This window comes from Coloeus monedula, assembly GCF_965178545.1.
Source record: "Coloeus monedula genome assembly, chromosome: Z".
Taxonomy (NCBI): Eukaryota; Metazoa; Chordata; class Aves; order Passeriformes; family Corvidae; genus Coloeus; species Coloeus monedula.
Genome location: NC_138822.1, coordinates 52809665 through 52830422, shown reverse-complemented (window position 1 = coordinate 52830422; position 20758 = coordinate 52809665). Strand labels below are relative to the sequence as shown.

Here is a 20758-nt window from a genome sequence, read left to right as displayed (position 1 = left end):
AGGCAGTAGCAGCTATAGTGTTTCTAGTATCCAGTGCTGACTGGATAGTCACTAGACCGCATTTAGATCAAAATTAATTTAGACTGAAAGACTGCTGCCTTTTCCCTTTCAGGCTGTCAGACATGGATTTTTTGGAAGTGAAAAACTAAATAGCTTTAGGCTACTATCGCTGTCAGATGCACTTCAAAATATCATGGCGGGGGGGGGGGGGGGCGGGGGGTGTCAAAAGTCTTTTCGGGCATGAGAGAAAAGGAGAGAGAGGTGGACCCAGACACTTATGGAAGTATTTCTTCCTCATGTAGGATTTTTGCCGTCTAAAATAAACACATGTGAGGTCAGCGACTTTCGAGCATTACTGAATTATTATGGTCCATAGCCAGAATCCCTACAATTGCTTCTGCACTTCTTTATTAAGCTCTCTCATGAAGCCAGACATAACGCCCATTTTAGCACAAGGTGATACCAACACACCACAAACAGCTGCTATCTTTTTATGTTGTAACATATCTGATGTTAAATCAGATAAGCAAAGGCAACTCTTTTTTACCTCAGAGACTGTGTTGAACACAAACTCAAGATGTGTCCTGATTTCAGGACCTTCTTCCACAAGGTAATGTTTCAACTAAAATACAGAACTTGAAGATTTTTAACAGTTCAAATTCAAACTCCTTTTAAATGCTACTCTTTAGACAATGCAGTTTCAATATGGTTGCCGCATTGAATCAAAAAATTTTGAGGTTTAAAATAAGCTATTTTCACCTGTTTGTCATAACCTGCAGACTCTTCCTCTACAGCTCTTATCCTTTAGACTATTATTGCTTCTCATAGCCACACTTTCACCCAGTTTTAGTTCACTTATGTCAACACTCCTGCCTCTACAGGTCAATAGTGCACTTTAAATTATTTTCCATAGGAAACAATTTTTCTCTTGCACAGCAATGAACTTGAGAAATTCATATTTGCATGTATCAACATAAAAAGAAACCTTGCCAAAAAAAAATATACAAGGCTGGAAGCAATCATATAAATGCCAAATAGCTAATACTAGCGCAAAATACCTAAAACCCCAAATGACTTTTTTTCCCCCCCACAGAAGATATGCAATTGTCTTCACACTAAAATGACATCTCTTTTTGAACATACCTGCATTGTACAAATTGTTGAGCTGCCCTGCAGGCTTGGAGCTCTGTGAAACAGAGGTCACAGATGTCCGAGACTGAGCATTGTTTCCATAGCCTCCATTCTGTTCCAGGAGCTAAGGAGAATAATACCGCAGATCAGTATTTTCTTGCTACTTTAACCATCTTGCTGTGCTTGGCAAATTACTGCTACTTGGTGAGAACAAGCAAACTGAAGCTCAGGACAAAGCCAGGAAGTTAAGATACACTAATTGACTCACCTGAAGTATTGTGCAAATTAAGCATTGAACAGGAGATGCCTAAGTGGATTTCAAGTTAGTGCAGGCAGAGCTTTCATATATGAAATTTTTCTGTGCAAGTTAATTATGATAAAATACAGCATGTCAAACAGAGTGCTAGCATACTAAAGAATAAACAGAGAGGATGAAAAGATTTTCAAAAAGGAGTAAGAAATACTAAATTCCCTTTAATGCCTCTGTTCTTTAAAGCGCATATTTTCAAAGGTCCTATCAATTCAACTGAACCTCAAAATAAATTAGTGCAAAATTTCCAAAAATACCAAGGAACAGGGGACCTGCTCTGAAATCTGTTAGTAAATGCACATACACTGCAGGGGACAGAAAGGAACCCTAATCAATAATACTCCTTATGAGACATTTTTACCTCTGTGATGGGGGATTTAGGATTGACATTCCTAGCTGCTGCAATCTCCTGCAGTTGGTTCACAAGTTCAGTGATTGACAACCTCTCCTCTGGGTTCACCTTCAAAGTGGAGCCTAAAAGAAGGATATTCAGACAATGTAACAAATCATTCAGAGCTTTTCTCCCAACTGATAATGATTTCTTCAAAACATTCCAGTGCAATAAGGAAGTGTATGAACAGAGTGGAGAAACCGCTAAATCAGTATCTAAATATAATTTTCATAATAGTATCCATTAGAAAAACACCACAACACTCCTTAGGGTCAATAATATTTCAAAGAATACACCTTAGGATCAGTTAATAAAGAACATCACAGGTAGCTTTGTGTCTAATACTGCTGGAGTCAGATAAATTTCTGGATCAGTAATTAACACTTCCAGTAATCTATCTGAAATCTAAAGAAAATAGAATTTTTTAAGCAAGTTCAAAGAAACCAAATCAAAACACTAGCTGTGCCAATGGGCTAATTCACATACTAAGCAAGACAATTAATAGAACTAAAAAAGCAATTTTCACATAAAATTTCATCATTTTTTATAATGGATTAAGATTATTAATAAAATGAGTTGCTGCAGTTTACCTTTTTCACCACCACGTCAATAACATTCAAGTATCAGTAAAACAATTCTCAATAACAACATGTATCTACAATGACACAGAATTAAACAACACTGTAAACTTACGAATGAGATCATGAAACACAGAATAGCGGGTGTCATTTTGTGGGATGACATATTTCCCATTGACTATGCGAAGTTTAGCTCCATCTTCAAATGGGTGTTGCCTAAAGCACAGCAAGTACAGGATACAGCCCAGAGCCTACAGAGATAAACAGAAATACTGCGTAGAATCATGGAGTCATTTAGGCCGGAAAAGACCTTTACAGTCTTTAAGTTCAAACGTTAACTCAGCACTGCCAAGTCCACCATTAAACCATGTCCCTCAGTACCACATCTACACGTCTTTTAAACACCTCCAGGCATGGTAACTGCCCTGGACAGTCTCTTCCAATGCCCAGTAGCCCTTGCAGTGAAGGAATCTTTTCTAACATCCAACTTAAACATCCCCTTGTGCAACTTGAGGCCATTTCCTCTTGTCCTAACACTTGTTACTTGTGAAAAGAATTCCCGTCTATTTTTAAAAATCATTTAGAAGTCATTACAAGACTTAGCACGATACAAAAATTAGTAGTTTTGCCATATTGAACATGTTCAAGAACAGATTATTCCTTAAAACTAAGTTCAGAAGTTTTATTTCATATCTTCATCCTGTGCTGCAAGGAGACACATTTCATTTGTGAGAACAGAATTTGGTCTAATTTAGATAAACTGTTACGCAATACAACAGCTAGGTGATTATATAAGGGTTAAGCAAATTACTTTAATGACGCTAGGGAGACACACAACAATCTCTCTAAAACACATCTTTCAGTAAAGGTTTGAAGAAAACAAGCCCGAAATTACAGGTCCTTTATTCGCTACAGTCAGATGGCTATTCAACTCTTGGAACAAATTAAATTTAAGATCATTTTCAGGTAAGTTCATTCAAGCCTCAAAAATCACAAAACCTGGACTACCACATCCTGGGAACTTCAAGGTTCCTTCATGTGTCTAACTTGATATTTATGTAAACTGAGAAGGGAACAACTAACAAAGACAGAAGTCAGTTTTGAATTCTAATCTCTAATCTAGGTGTTACGGATTAGCTAGGATAACTGTATCTGTTACTAAAGTAAATGTAAATTGATACATATTTTTTCAAATAAATTAAGATATGAAATATGCTGGCAGAGTTATACTATTGTAACAGAAACATGTTCCATGTCACCTATAAAAGTTTGATAATAAAGCACCCAATGCCTCCAAGCAACAGCTGTCACAATGAGTTGGAAAATTCCTCCTCAAAGTTTCTTCTGAACCCCAGTAAGTATGGCTGCTTAAGCATATGGGCTTTTACAGTTGCCACAAATAAAGCAAGCCATTTTAGATGTTACCCAAGAAAACTGCTCAATGCCTCCAGTCCTCTGTGTGCACCATCTCTAACTGCCCTTGGTTGTCAATTTATCCCAAGAACAGCTTCTAAGGTCTGAAGGTTATTGAAGTCTCCAAAACACTTAGTGAGTCTCTCAGTCCAGGGCCAGAAATAAAGTACATGTGTTAATTCTGTATATTCCTGCGCATTTTTGTCAGGCTGTTGAAAAAACCTCCCTATAATGTATACAGTGAAGCATCAGAGAGTCCACACTAACTAATCCAGCAGGGGAGTACAGAAAATAGCATCTACTCCTCCACAGAAATGCCTGCTTACAAAGCAGATCATCACTTCCTTAGAGGAACAAAACTACTCCCTGTGCAGTCCAAGACACTCTGCAGTGATGAGGAGAGAGCCCCCACAGCCACACAGGAGAGAAAAGCACCAAGGCAATCAGTTGAACACACAGGAAAGGGAGGGCCACCCAAATTTGATTTTTGGTTCAATTGCTAGAGAATGTTTTTCATTTCCTTATTTTACCTGTAACTTAGCCAAAATTTATCACAGTTACAGTCCTATTTTAAACACCATCATTCAATTTGGCTAGAAGGCAACTTCAGGTGCAGCAAGGCAACTCCTCAAAGCCAACACCAACCACACAGCCTCAGCACCACTACACTTAACCAAAGAGCCCATTTCCAAGATGTTGTCCCAAAGTTGCATAGTCCCTCTACAGAAGTTACCTAGATCAGTCTGAGCACTCACATGCCAGAAGGTAAAAAAGCAGAACCATAAAGTGACCAAAAATAACTGGGAATAACTTTTTGACCTGCTACTGGGCCCTTACCAGAAACTAATTTAAACCTTCCTTAAGGGAACAGTGCAGTTTTTGAAGGGTTGATATAGTGTTTGGGGATTGAGGGAATAAGGAAGGGGTGGGATTGTTTGGAACAAATGAAAACATTGTTGCTTTTCCCCTGACTAGCTTCAGGCAACAAGCAGCACACAAAGTTCTACAGTACAGCTGCAGGATGACACCAAGATATTACACCGAAGAACTTTCTAAGTCAAATTGAACTACATGAAACCTACAGAGATTGTTCAGCTCACACTGAATTAAAACCTGCAGGATGTCTTGCATGGACCATTAAGATTTTTTAATTAGATATTGGTAAGGAGAACCCAACTTTGAAGTTTTGCTCCTTCACAAAACATTTCCGAAGTAAACTACTTTGCTCTTTCAGAAATCTTTGAGAGTGAGAGGCTATGAAGGGCCTTTCAAGCAAAAGATAATCTCACTGAGAGAAAAATCACTAGGCAAGGAAAAAGCCTGTCACTTAGTTGAATTTCAGGTCAGGAATTCACGTTAATTTTGAAAACGTGTAACTAAAACATGTAGTTATTTGGATTTAGTGTTTATTTCCTGATCTTCAGACTTAGGTAGGAAATGTACAGAAAGCAGTCAGCCAAGTCTAAGAACCTTTAGTCTTATAATCGATACCTAATCACATCCCCATTGTGGAGTCAATGTAGTTGATAATTTCATCTGTCCTGCTGTTCCATGACAGACATTACTTCCTTTGTTTTTAAGGTCACACAGTGACAAGCACACAAACTGAAGAATATTAATCACTCTACCTGCTTTCTTCGGGAAACTGCTTTGCTTATCCTAACCACAAACTACAAATCATTTATGCTTCTAGAGACAGAGCCATATTCTACTGCCAAATACTTTGCCTATTTTTATTGAACCCAAAGCATAAAGAAAAAAATATGGAACAACATGTTCCAATCCAGGCATGGTAAATGAAATAGATCTTCCCAAGATACAGAAGGCAAAAATTACCATATTAACATACAGAGTTATTTTAAACAAAAAAATAAACTGCAATTGCCCTTTTGAGTGAGGCTTTTATTAAACGTATTTCTAGTTTTGTCTTTAACTGGATGTAATCCTGGCTCAGACTGACAGTATTTTGTGCACGTTAAGTGACCAAGTGGTCAGAAAAATGTGTTTTACTTGGTGTTTCTTCACATGCCACAAGAACATCACCAACAGCTGTAGAAACCAAACAAGAGTATCCACAATATTTTGCAACTAATTTAATAAACTGAACAAAGTTCTAAGATGCCATATGAAAACTTTTAAAGCACCAGCATCCCATTTTCTCAATATGTCTTTCGACACATTGCCCATACTACTGGGGAGTACCTCAGTACTGCAATATTATGCAGCCAGAAAAGGTACAACTGAGGATTTAATATTTACCTTTAATTCCCACTACAGATTTTTAGTGAATGGCAACAGCTTATCATCCTTTCTATACAAAGCATGAATGACCTCTGCATTATTCTCATCCTTGCTATCTGTGAGTATTTTAGCTGCATGCCATACCTCAACATAACCATTTTGAACTCAGCAGTAGGCTGTCCCAGGATTATATGCATAGCAGAGTATGAAAGGCAAGAATTTGAATCTAAGGACTCTAAGAATTCTGGATTTATGGTGGCAAGTTCCAGCTAGGCAACAGTTCCAGCGAATGTTAGAGAAGTTCAGCACTGCCTCTCAAATGGAAGTCAAGCTTGATCTGGGAGAAAACCTTGAACAGTATGTCTCATTCCTTTAACATTTACATACACAGTCCATACTATTTACATTGATTTAAGACAGCATCCTACATTTATTTTGGTGCTTTAGTTATTTAATCAACAAACTAACATGAAGCCTGCAAAATCAGTTTCGCTATGACGTGAGCATTATGATGCAGCAAGAAAAAAAAACTTCTTACCCAAATGTCCTGCTTTTCACCAATTGGAAAATTTGAATACAAGTCTATCATTTCTGGTGTCCTGTACATTGGTGTTGTATTCCTTGTGATCTGGAGAAGACAGACTTTATTGAAACAATCTTGAACAATGAGCTCTAACAGCATTCAACCAAGGAAACAGCTCTCCATGTAGAATAGATAGTACCCTAAATTTTAAAATTAATTTCAGAAACACTTGTCAAGGAAAAAACCATCAATTGAATCCTGCAATAGTCACAACAGCTTTGACATAAGGTCAGATGAAGACAGTAGTACTCAAATAACATTGCGATAGCCAAGAGCCCTCCCAAACAGCAAAGCACATAACGTGACTGTTCTAAATGAGGCAAAAATGGATAGGAACACTGATACCAAAAATTAACAATAAGCCAATAAGTGAATTCATGCTCCAGTATGTCTCTCTCTTTCTCAGTACACTTAACGACAGTGCAGACACATCCAAAGAAATTCTGGTCATAAGGACACCTGAAGAGACTTTTTCTACCATCTTTTTGCATAGACTATACAAGACAGTGGGTACAACATCATAATTTCACCAGAAACCAGTGCAGTGTTTTCCAAGAACGCCAGACTGCAGAACAGGGGACTTTTAAAGAGATTTGTGATGTCTGAAGTTGTACACATGAACTTAGGAGTATTTCTCCTGTTGATGTACTACATTAGATTTACCAGCATTACTCTCAACTCTAAACTAAGAACAAAACTACTTTGCAAAAGCACACTGCATGCTAGACTTGGCCACTGTAGTCCAAGGCACTGTAACGTTGCCCATTCCTGTTCTGCTGAGCAGATTTGCCTCTCCTTTATCTATCATTCAACTGAGAAAAACAGATCAGAAGGAAGATGTGACAACCAATGGCACAACCAGTCTGCCACAACCAATTTCTTGTCAAGAGCATAATTAGAAGAAGTTCTAGTAATCACTTCTATTTTCACAGCAAATTGCAGAATGGACACTGACCATGCTGAAGCAGTGTTTCTATATGTAGCTACAGAACACACTCTTTAAGTGTAACTGCAGACAGCTTTTGAACTCCAGCAGAACAAATACAAACCCAAAACTTTATAAACAACACTCTAACTGAAACAATCTTCAGTTGTCTTAGAAGCCTCATGAATTAATACTAGATTAATACTAACAGTTAAATTATTCCACTGTTGTTATTAAATCACATTAAAATAATCTCACCTCTTCTTCAACCAGTGCTCTCTTCTGTGCAGACCAGTTGTAGTCAGGATAGTAAGCTATAGTTGTAGCACTACCGAAGTCACAAAGTTTAATTGTCCCCTGGTTACTAATAAGCAAGTTTTCCACCTTCAAGAAGATGTAGAGTAATAGATTAAAAAATGCATCTTTTTTGCCCTGTATGCTAAGACACACGTTTTTACACATCATCTTACTTGTGCATACATATAAAAACTAATCACTTGAGCCAAAAATACTGTTTACAGGAGAACACAGATTTCTTACAATACTGTAGTTTTTTAGGGTAGCAACATAGCCAAATTTTAAAAGGAAGCACCAAGAACACCATGAGCAGGAAACATTCAGGAGAGCAAGAAATAAACCCCAGGGGGAAAGAAATAATTTCATTAGAGCCTAAGAATAGGCCAGATTTTCAGATGAGAACTTGTAGAAGCAGTGTCTTAGAATCCAAATGTTATCAGGCATAAAATTGAACACTTTTAGCTTAACTCCAGTGGAGCGGAGGTTAGAATTGCTAGAGACACAAAAGAGGAAGGTACTAGTAGAGAAGCAGGCTGCTAGGAGACACCCATAAAGAAGCAGCTGTCACCTGTACAGAGACAGAATACAGCTATTTGAGGACCATGTGTTGCCTGAATAGTTTATCATCCATTATCCCTGCCTTTTTCTACTACATAAATTCCAACCTTCCTGTATTGTTAATTGAACATGGAAGAAACTTAAGGAAAGAGTAAATGTATTGGGCAGATGTACTTGGAGTGATAATCACTGAAGGGCTGAAAAATGAAATTTGTACCTCTGTATGTTAGGAAAAGGGGTCAAAGTTAATTGGCTCAAAACTTTTGATTTACAGTTGTCTACGCTGCTGACCTTAGTTTAGCCTGCTAAAAAGGGTAGCACAGTTAAATGATCCCTATTTGGCTCCTGGCTGTAGTAAGGCCTCTGCCACTTGGAGCACAACAATCATTTGACCTTGCTTTGCAGCCTCTGCAACATGATACCAACACAAAACCAAATTCCTGTCTTTTCCCATGTTTTATCTCTGTCAGGAACATACACTCCTTGAGAAGAAAAAACAGTTACTGAATTACAGCATTAGCTCAACATCTATGAAAGAAATACGGATTTTAGTTTTTTTTTTTCCCCAGAAGAAAGATGCACCTTTTCTACAAGCTAGGCACTGGCTTATAGAAACTTCAGTGACGAATGATTAACATGTCTTTGACATGACCTCACAACCTAAAAGCCTGTTCAAAGCAAAAAACGGTATGAAGTTAAAAAAAAAAAAAAAAAAAAAAAAGGAGTGCTCTGTCACAAAAACTAGGTTTATATTTATGGGCTATACTAACAGCTAACATCAAAGCTGTCATCAAGAGTGTTGAAAACACTTAACACATTAACTTCTAAAAGAGTGGTCTTATTTTCCTTTCCCCAAAGTAACTGACTACATGCTTATTTAAGGAGGAATGAATTTTCCTATTTTTCTATTCAAATGAAATCACATCAGGCTGGATACAGACACATGTGAAATTCAGACACTGTTCCAAGAGTAAGAATCTTCTTTCCCTTATTTTATGTTAATGAAAATTCAAATATATTCATGGTACAGCAGAATCTCACTGATGGTTAGGGCTTCTTCATCTAAGTGAACAAGTAAAGGTGGAACCCTGTCTTCAAAATACAGAATTCAAACTCAGGTAAGTTCTTTCCAATCCCCAAAGCTCTTACGGGTAGAACACCTTTTACAGCATAACCCTATAGACTCCAGGTGAAGGCTAATAAAACAAGCAAACACAAAAACAAACACAAAAACCCTAAGAAACAAGATCTAACATGAATTATGCCTAACAAATTTTAAAATTCAACTTAAAAACAAGCACTGAAGTACAATGCAAGTTGCCAGTTCTAAAACTAACAGCTTACTACACAGTCTCAATGGCAATGCAATCCTTCACAGATAATTCAACATTCTTCTCTTTCAAAGCTTTCCCTCTTCTAGTAAGATACCTATTTATCCAAGAACTGCAGTTCCCCAGTTGTAACTGGCTATTTTATCAAACACATACTTAGGCTAACTCAATCAGCAAACGTGATACACTACTTTTCTGCCAGCTTGTTTCAGACAGAGTACAAGCAGTTCTTAACCCCAAGCACAAGGAAAAGATGTTGTTTGAAGAGATACAAGTATTTCAGTGATGAATTTCACTAACACTCAGTTGTGGCAAGGCAATAGATCTAAGCACCATGCTCAAGAGTCGTTTTTAACACTGATCCAGCCCAAGAGGCTCCTTTGCTGTCTAGAAGTTCAGCCTTTATTTAAATATTGTAACGCACCTTTAAGTCTCTATGGATAATAGGAGGCTTCTGCTTATGCATATGCTGCACTGCTCTGCAGGTTTGATAAAAGATCTTCAAAACTGTGTCACAAGAGATGGGTCCTTTGGATTCTACTTTCTTTAAGAATTCCACCAGCTGTCCTGCAGGAAATCAGAGAAATTCACATAAGCACACAGAGAACACTGCAAATTCTGAAAACCTGACACAAATAGGCCCTTGTCAAGAAAGATTTACAGTTGTGAGTTGCATTTAATAGATATTCTGAAAATGGCAAGTCCACACTGACTACAGTGACAAAAGAATGAGACCTCTAAGAAACTACTCCTATTCTTCCTTTCTCTGACTAGTCTCCAACACAAAAAACTTAATGATTACCTCATATTTAAGACAAGGTTAAACTGTAGTCTAAAAAACCATGATCTTTATCCTATAAAAGATAAGGTTGAACTCTAGCTCCACTGAACCATGCTATCTTCTACAGTCATTCAAAACTTGTAAGTTAACAAGCAACCCGTGCAAAACAGCTGCCAGAAGCTATGTGGTCTGCTGGGAAAAGAAATAAAGTTTACCTTTACACAGCTCTGTAAGCAGAAGGAACTCTCCCTGCCCCGTGTCTGATTCTTCTTTTCCTATAGATGCTGCAGAACAAAACTGGACAATGTTGGGATGACCTGAAAGTTTTTTCTGGAGATAACACGCTCAAGGAAGATGACTGCCAAGTTCACTGATACTACTGCATCCAGTAGTCCATTTGAAATGTCAGCTTAAAACCACAGAAAGCATAAAAGCTGCAATCAATGCCCTAAGAAAAACAGGAAAATCCATGCCTTTGCTGAGAAAGCAGCCTAAGGTAATGTAATAAAAAGTCAAGACAAAGTATTTTAAAAGTCCTTGTGATTACAGCTTAGAGGAAACTGGACTCAATAACAGGTCTAGTGCTTTTTGTCTTTTGACAGTGACTGCAAGACCCTAGCATGAGCAGCAGGGAGGGACATCTTGTAATTATCTGCTACTTCTCCGGATGGCTGATCAAGAAAGGGCTATTGTCTCCTCATCTATCTTTCCCAAGGAAGTATTAAGCATGCCATGCTTCAATTTTAAGTAATTAAAATAAAGTTCAAAAGAATTAGAGGTCTAAAAGCGCAAGGAACTTATCCTCCCATCACTGGTAATATTCTTCATGCTAAAACCTTTATCATGTTTCACTTCCAGTTCGAAAATTCGAGGTATCATTTTTGAGCTATGCAAAGGGGAGTACAGTGTAAATGATCTCAGCTCCTGCCAGGGGAAGTTATGTTGCATTATGCCTGTGTGTGCATACACTGAGACTCGTGCCTATGAGACAAAGACAAGCTATTTACAGCATGCATTCACCAAGTCTGAAGAGAGAAAAGCAAAGATTGTAAGTAGAACAAAGCTATTACAAAAGAGCAAGTTGGATCCATGCAATTTGCATGAATCTTATCTTACACATCTCTCCACAACCTTCTATTCAGAGCTGCAGGAATTAATTGCATTTCACAGTCTTATCTCAGAAAGTTAGCAACAATTAACCCTTCATCATTTTGTACACATGCTTTCATGACTGAGTTGTGAAAAACATTCAAAGAACATTGACATTATCTTGCCAAGAGTAAAGAACTCAGAGTATATAGAAAATATATAGTGCTATGGTACTCTGTTCTTGGAAGTGAATTTCTAGTAAGTGATGTTTAGGCTAAGATTTCGCCAAACATATCAGCAATCATAAAAATAAATGTTTGAGTAGCTTAAATTAAGATCAGTGGGTTTGCCTGCTAATTCAAAATGAAGCTGAATACACAGAGTGGAACACATCAGCATACCAGAGCTACTCACTGACTCTTGCAACAAACTGAGGGTCTAAGAGGAGCCAGGCCAGGGAGAAAATACTGAATTTACTAAAATCAAGGATTGAAAATACTTTGAGATTACATTATACCCTACTATCTGACTGAAGACAAGAAGAACAGCAAGGACACTGAGAAACATCTGCTTCTTGTTTCTGATGCATGCAGTCTACTGAAATTTCTTCCTTAACATCCAGCATTACTTCTTAAAGCCAGATGTATCCAAGCAGAAATTAATAAACATTCAGAGTAAAAGCAAAGAACAATAAATTCAGTGCATCTAAGTATCATCTGAATAGTCAAAAGGTCTCCTGACTACATTCACAGGGCTGCAAGAAAGCCCAAACAAGAATTTCACTTCTTGCTAGAGGTACATGGCACAGTCTACACCAGCTACAAGAACTATCTGCACACACTGTATTACAGCAATTTTTGAAGAACAGAATTCTGGATGTTGGTACCAGATTCATGACAAACCATGAACCCAGACCTCCAGAACATCAGTCCTCTTAGGCAGTGTATGGCATGAAAAAAAACAGAATCTGTACAGCAGTCCTTTGTTTCCCAAGAACATAAGACAGTTAAATATATTACAGAAAAGGATACCATAAAACAAACTTCCTGAATGATGGCTTTGTTCTTTTCCTCTTCATTAGACAACAGTCGCTGTCAAAAAAAACCAAAACAATTGAGAAGACAAAGTTACTAAAACTTACAGAATAACAGTGCAGAGATTTTTTTTCACAGAATACAAAGGATGAACTATAGTCAAAAACCTGAGGAACTGTAATGGGGCAGTAAACAGAGCTGGCTTATTGTCCATTTTGACATTCTGCCATAAATAATACCCAGTTTTCCAGTTACCTGGGACTATTCAGGTTTAGTGGCAATTGAGCAGTTATAAGTTTTGACACTCTTCGAAGTAACAGCTCTGACAGTTCTGATATATAAAACACTAAAGTCTCTTGGCTGCAGCATTGTGGGCTAACAAGGAAAGATTCACCTTCTGTCTGAAATATTCAGCAACAACCTTCAACTCACTCTAGACAAGACTCCTCCAAATTATGTAGCCCAACTTTTTCAGTGGTACTTGAGTAATCAGTAAAAAAATTAAGCATTACTGTTTCTAGTATTACCTGAATTTGCAGTCAACATTTGACTACAATCAGCCTGAGCATTTGCTACAAAAGTACCAGTTTTACAGAACAGAGGAAGTGCAGTAATGGTTCACCTTTTACCTGTTATTTTTTAATGGGGCTACTTCTAGGGGACCTTTTGAACACATATAGAATATGGCTTTGGCCACATGCTTTGTTACTGTAGGATGTGGCATGAAATGGAAAAAACCAATCTTATTACTGGTGGTATAATGCCATCTTACCTCTCTCACCCCTCATACAAGTACCCTGTTTACAGATGATTACCAGAAGCCTCTTGAAACCAAGAATCCAGAGAAGTATCTCTAAAAAGTACCAGGCTGAATGTTTAAACAATGAGTGAAAGTTTGGAGCATTACTTTTAACACTAATTAAACTTACTCTCAAAGCAAGAAGATAGGCTAAATCTGCTTCTGACGAGTGAAAAAGATCCCTGCACCCCACTTCAGGTAACTATGAAATTTTCTTTTTACCCACGCAAAAAAAATGTTTTGGACTGGGTCATGAATTTCTAGACCAAGTGAAAAATAAAGACCAGTGGCACCTAAAGGACCAATTCCCATGTTTGTCATCTAAGTATGAAGTGCAGGGTTCTACCTGGAATGACTATTCTAAATAGTGGGCTACAAACATCACTATTATACTGGATTTTTCCAAGTTACTTGTTCAGTGGCATACATCAAGGATTAACTGTCATGCTAAAATGTCAAGCTAAAAGACAGACCTTATAAACCTATAGTAAATTAATTTTACCTTCAAAGCATAATCTTTCCCACTTCCAAGATCTTGAGCTTCATAGACAAAAGCAAAGCCCCCTACAAGAAGAAGGCACATGAAGTTAGTTTTAATTTCAATATTCAGGTACATCATTCTTTTTAGTCTAATAGAATAAATACATGAATTTAGATACATTTCTGAATGTACCAAGCACACATTTTTCAGAGTCTGGTCAAGATTGCTGGTTACCTGCACATAAGAGTTCAAATATTCTATTCCTTTCTTGTATATATGCCAAGAGCACACCGACATTGTTACTTTCCTGCATTTTGCTAAGTCTGCATATGCAGATTTCTTATTAAGCCATTTTTTAAAAAAGATCCTTATAAAACTAAAATCCAGTACAGCCAATATTACCTGATAATTTCAATTAAACTTTTTGGTATTACACTGCTAACACATCCTATAAAAGCAGCAATAACCAAGAAAGATAAGTGTTAAACATACACCTCCTATTTTTAAAACAATTGTCTTTCTTCAAGCTTCGTATTAAAAGCAGAAAGCATTTTAAAGCACTGAAGCACACAGTCCAATAAGGGTAATATTGTTACTAAATTGCAATGTGTTATTCCATAAAATATTTTCCTTCCGGCTCCTTTTGTCAAACTATTTTCTCAAACACTTCCCTTTGCTCAAGAACAGTGTGCAAACCTCACTGAGATAGCAGAAGTTTGAGAGTACATAACAAGCTTAAAATACACATTTTTACTTCAGTGATTGCACCCTATTATCAAGTACTGAAGTGCTAAACAAGAATAAAGTTCATCAAATTTTGCAGATTTCCAGAGAAAAGCCAGTGGTATCACACCTGGTTAATTCCTACTTCATTGCACCTGCTTTATAGAGAATCCGACTGCTATGGTCTACAAGCTCACCTTTTACAACTATGCTCCTCTCAAAACATCAGCTTCAAGTAAGTTTCCCATTCTGTCATTTCACTCTTTTACCTGAACACAATTCAGCTCTACACAACACAGCTCATTCCATGTAGTGTTTGGTTCACTACTACTGCAGCGCTACAGCAGATACCATGTTTAAATCCATGGATTTTCTGGGATACTAAAGGAGTTAGAGCATGTTATAAAAGTACTTTTAATTTATTTTTTTAAAACCGTCTGGTTTTGATGAAAACAATTCTTACACAAAAGGTGAAACTAGTCCTACTGCTTCATTCTTAAATGAAGTTTCATTTATAATTTGATGCTGGCTCCCTTGAAGAAGTAGTCCATTAAAACAGTTTTAATATACCCTCAGCAGGTACAAGTTTACTGGCAAAACTTCTTCTCTGCCATAACAGTTTACTCCAAGCCCTCTGACCAATATTTTGCAGAAAAAAATCAGAAAAAATAATTTTAAAAGCACTTTCAACAAACCTGTACAAACAAACACTTGTACAGCAGACCTAACTGAGGCAAACGGTAAAATGGAGGTTAAGAGTAGAACAACTTCTAGGGGTGTCTAAAGAATGTAATTACATTTGGGGTGTTCTCACTCATTTTTTTCCACTCATGTAAATGCTTGTAGATGGTTTTAAAACAGTTTTCTGAACCTTTCTGTATCAGCAAAATCATCTTAGTATTCCCCCATAAAGATTACCAGTGTAGATACGGACACACCCATCCCAGCTATTGCCCAGAGAGACACGTTTTGCATTGCTGAGGCATTTCAGAGCCCCATTCTCAGAACACAGCCCAAGCCCTCCAAAGTTGTCTCACATAATGCTTTCTGCCACAGAAATTACAGCAGAAGAATGCTGGGTTTATTTCTTTTTTGTAGACACAATCTCTCACATATCAAGACTCAGTACAGAGCACTACACCATGTCATGAAAACCAGGAACTAGCCCTACCTCATCTGATTTATTAGTGAGCACTCTACACTTATCCTTACACCACCACAGGCCTCAGGCAGTGCTCCTGTCAGTACTTCATCATTTTCTTACAACGATTTGAAGACCCTTGCTTTTCCAACCAAGAGATTTGGATTCTCCCTCAAATCAAACCTAGGTGTCACATAATACTGAATAACTTCACTGCACTTACACATCAAGTTTGATTTAAAAATGTTCTTCTTTATCCTGTCCCTGTTTTTCACATCTTCATTAATTATTTTTTCAGATTAGCGGCTTCAGTAAAACAACAGCTAGAGAAGGATCAAAATAGGGACATCAACCACAACAGTAACACTGCTTGCTACTGTAATTCACTCACTGTTTCATTACACACTTAACAAGTCATGAGAAAGCGGTGGTGTGAGTAGCTTCCTGTTTGTAACCATTTGGAACGACTTGTCTACTCCCCTCCCAAACACTGACCAAATTTGTTTCTATATCAATTTTCAGTGGTTTATGTTTCAACTATAACTTGACTGAAAGATTATAATTATAGCCTGGACTGTAAGTTACAGTGCATCTTACCTGAAAGCTTTTCTATCAGAGTATCAAAACAGAAAAGATGTTCTGTTACTATTGCCAAGTTGTTTTTTTTTTAAGCCCAGTCATGCATTTGTGTCCATTGCAAAGTCCTAGTAGCAAGATGAAACTGCCTCAAGAACGAAAGATGGCCCAAACTTAAAGATCTGTACATTTTCCCACACCCTTGAGAAGCAGAGAGGTAGAATATCTTGAAACTTTCAGAGCTCCCCTGGCAGCAGGAACTGCTAGAGCCAAGAAACAACAGCTTTGAAAAATAGAACTGTTCTGCTCCCTGTTGAAAACATTGTCTACATTTACAGTAAAGAGAATGCAAACTGGAAAGCTGCTAGGTCAGGTGCTTCAGTTGTTCTTTAGGGGGGAAAAAAAAAAGATTATTCCTATCTGTCAGCAAACAAAACTAACAATGTTCACAGAAACTTGACATTAAGCATTCATTGTGCCTCTGCTGCTAGAGTTTTACAAATTAAATCCACCCAAAAACCTGGACCTAATTAGATTATCATTATCCTATGAATCCAGATGCAGAGACAATAAAATTGTTCCTACAAGCTTGGCAAACTGTAATACTGCCTGTTCACACTCAAAATACTGAGGAAGCCTTGAAGTACCAAAGAAAAGAAAACTTGCTTTAATTGCAGAAGTTTCACCTTGACAAAAAGCAGCCTGTAACAAGCCCCTACCTACGTGGTTTCAATGACATCTATTTTTAAACTCAAAAAAACTATTAACATTGTTTAAGTCTGTAGCCTATTGCTATCTTTCTGACTAAGGAATGATTTTTTCATTATGATAAAAGTTTTAAACTCAGATCAAACAGTTCGAATAGTGCATTCTTTTTCTCATCGTGTTTCTCTTTTTGTGTGCTCTGTTGTCAATGTTTGTTGCTCAAAGGAAGCATTAGAAATCACTGCACATGCAGAATGGTTGTTAAACATGTGCTACAGAATTTGCTTGTTCCTTGTTTTTCACACAACCAAACACCCGGTTTATTCTAAATTGTTCAGCCTCACACAAAAGAAGCAACAATATTCACTAATTAAGTAGGAAATCTGTTACTATTTTACTTAAGTAAAATTGTGGGGGGGTCTGTACACTTAACTGGAGGACCCAAGAGAGCCATGACATCTGAAGCCACCATCATACCTAAGGCAAGTAGGGATTATACATAAAGGCCCCCACCAAGATCCTCTAAAATCTTACCTGCAGTGAGCTACTGAAACATCCAAGCAGAAAAAAAAAAAAAAAGGATACCATATTCTAGGAGTACTCAATCCAGTCTGTGACACACTTAGTCTGTTCTTGCACTTAGAAGTAGGATCAGCACTAGAGATCATGACCAAGCTCAACACCCACAGGGATGTCAGCCTCCTGCAGCAGCACACCGTACTTTCAATCAGTCCAGTCCCACCCCAGCACAACACCTCTGTGAAACCACCAGGGAAACGCGTCCAAGAGACCTGTGCAACGAGTCTCAGCTTAGAGCACTGCCAAACGTGGCCTTGCACCAGCGCTGGTGTCCAGCACACTACAGAGCTGCAAGGAGCTGTGCACTACGGGAACAATTGAACCTGTGCTGCCGCATGATACCGTGCAATGCTAAACCACAGGCTCTGTTCACACCAGCTACAAACAAAGCTGAACGTACGAGCCTACAGAAAAGGCTCTCTCTCTGCATTGGCAGATGACACGCAGTTCACCATGGATTTGAAATCCAAACTCAGAAAGCTGCACTTGACTTTCCAGTAGGGAATCTGGCATGAAAGAGCTCATCTAGAAGAAAAACAGATTCTGTATTTGTAAATATGGAAGGGAATACATACAAGCCACAACTGTGGACCCATGTATCAGAAGGTACCACAACAGGTCCAGAGATGAAAGATAAATGCAAGTTGAGCAACAAAATAAACAATACGCTACAGACAAATTCAAGTCTGAAGATAGCAAAAGAGGCTGGGACTTCTACATTTTATGTCTAGTTTACCTTTATACTCTATATGCCGCAAGTGCTCTTTTAGACCAGCTATGCTGGCCAGAAAATTACACTTTGCAGAAAAAGCAAGCAACTAGCCCAACTTCAGTTAGCAAATGAAGGAAAACAACATAAAATGAAACCATAGCACTGAGACAAACATGGAACACAAAGCAGTGGTTACAGAGAAATTGTTAAGAACTGTAGAGTTAAAACATGTCTCCGTTTGCTCCAACCTGGCATCTTTCCCCTGACATTTTACAACACCTGTGTCAGATCCTGGGAAACAGCAGGCTGCTGTCAAAGTGCTAAAATACCTGCTCCAGAACCAAAAACCAAATAGCATGTATGCCTCAAAAATAGCTTCCTGCCCTAACTTTCCTTTGTCCTTTGGTAACTGCTGTGGTCACTGCCTGCAAGAATGTTACACTATCAGCAGCACAGACAGTTATTTTAGCCTTCACATCCTACCTAGTGCTTACATTTCACTCACAGCTCTGTAAAGTTGACTGTAAAGAAGCTGTAAGTAAAGGCCAAAGGCAGAACAGGAGGACGTGACATTTAGTACTGTTTTAAATGCAACTTACTACATAAGAAACTGCCAGGTTTTCTCTAAGATCATATACCAAAAACGCTTGAGCATTCAAGTGACAAATTATTGCCCTTAAGAAGATACATCAGAGGTGAAGATCTATTTGCTGTAGTTTTAAAGAACAAAAATTTTATAAGTAGCTTATAAGTAGTTTGAGGGAGCGAATCTTAAAGAGCCAAATTTTTCTTCTATGCTGATCACCAAGATTTCAACAGAAAACTACTTAGTACCAGATAATTACAAGAAGAAACTGCAGAAGGAACTCCAATAATGAAAAGGAGCTCTAAATAGAGCTTTGAGGTATTTAACCTAAGTAATATCAACCACCTCTATAAAGTTAATGAAATATTTAAGTGCAGTAGTACGGAAAAGTTCAGAGTTTAGTCTTCTGAGATTAGCCTTCAACAGTTCTTCTGCTTGAGGAAATAATGTATTTTCTCTGACCACAAGCATAAGACAATCCAAATTTCTGCTAATACCTAAGTAACTTGCATCCATCAAACATAGCATCTCTTCTAAAACAGATTAACAAGCCGTGTGCCAGGCTACCCACCCAAAACTTCCCTGAAACTGAAAACTGCCCAGGTATTTAACTCCTTGTACTCTAGCAAAGTCTATGTGCACAGTTAGATCAGCCTTCTGTAACACATGTGTTTAAAGCAAACACATTTCCTGCATTCCATAGTCTTCCAAACAACAGAGGCAATCTTGTATGTTTGGCATAATATTATATACACATTGTCATTAGAAAGAAAAACAAAGCCGACAAGCAATCCAGAATTTCCATGAGGCTCTTGGTAGATTACAGAGACCTTGATAGATTATAAACTCCTCTGACTTCTGTTATGCGGTAAAAGCATTTTAAACCACGAAACAAGCGAAGAAGTGGCCACACAACACAGCGGCTCTCGGGCGGCTATTCCTCGGGCGGGACAGTAACACCGGGCACGGCTCCGACCGGGCCTGGGGCACCGTCCCGCCGTGCCTGTGACACTGGCTCGGCGCGGAGCGGCACGGACACCGCCAGCCCTTCCCGAGAGGCCGGAACCGCCGCCCCGCCCGCCCCCACCCGGGCGCGGCCTGCCAAGGAGGAAACCCTCCCGGTCTAGGAAGAGAAGACGGGGAAAAGGGCACCAGGAGGCCCGCGGGGAAGCCCATCCCAGCCCCGCAGCGCCGGGGTCCGCCCCGCACGGCCCGGCCCCGCCGCCCGCTCTTACCCTCGGCGATGACCCGCTTGATGCGCAGCTTCATCTCGCCCATCTCCACCGTCTGTCCCACGAAATCGTTCTGGTCGCGGCTGGCGGCTCCCAGGGAGCCGGGGCCCGCCAGGAAGTCCAGGGCGGACTGGAAGAGCGACATGGCCCCCGGCAGGCAATGCCCGGCAGCGGCCGGGCGCGTAGGAATGGAACAGAATGGGGGAGGACGGAAAGGGATGGAAGCAGAGTGGGATGGAGTTGGAGGGCTCCGCCGAGCTACCAACAGCCGCGGCGAGAGCCCGCCTGCCTCCTCCTGCCGTCTCCTCAACCGCCCTTCCCTCAGCTCCGGGCGGCTTCCGGGAACGCTGCGTCATTTACGCGCTCGCGGTGCCGCCCGCCCGCTCGCCGCAGCCAGGCCGGGCGCGGCCCCGCCCCGCGGGAGGAGCTCCGGCTCCCGCCCTGTTCCTTCATCGGCTCCCGCTCCTGCTGCGGCCTCCGGTGCCGCTCCCGCCTCCCGCCCGGGCTCCCACTCCCGCCGGTCCCGGGGGATGCGCGGAGCTCGCCTTCCTGGCCTGCCCGC

General features: G+C 39.3%; 1 protein-coding gene across 1 annotated transcript in view; it reads right to left on the bottom strand.

Moving 5' to 3' along the window:
- Positions 1-20490, bottom strand: part of GAK (cyclin G associated kinase) — a 66311-nt gene extending 45821 nt beyond the window's left edge. Inside the window, exons 1-10 of the mRNA XM_082301403.1 lie at positions 20200-20490; positions 13964-14025; positions 12660-12719; positions 10755-10869; positions 10183-10325; positions 7831-7956; positions 6603-6692; positions 2526-2661; positions 1803-1915; positions 1144-1255 (exon numbers count right to left, since the gene is read on the bottom strand). Of these exons, the coding sequence (XP_082157529.1) occupies positions 1144-1255; positions 1803-1915; positions 2526-2661; positions 6603-6692; positions 7831-7956; positions 10183-10325; positions 10755-10869; positions 12660-12719; positions 13964-14025; positions 20200-20341 (1099 nt within the window). The 5' untranslated portion in view covers positions 20342-20490. The remainder of the gene's footprint in view (positions 1-1143; positions 1256-1802; positions 1916-2525; positions 2662-6602; positions 6693-7830; positions 7957-10182; positions 10326-10754; positions 10870-12659; positions 12720-13963; positions 14026-20199) is intronic.
- Between the last annotated feature and the right edge of the window lie 268 nt (positions 20491-20758).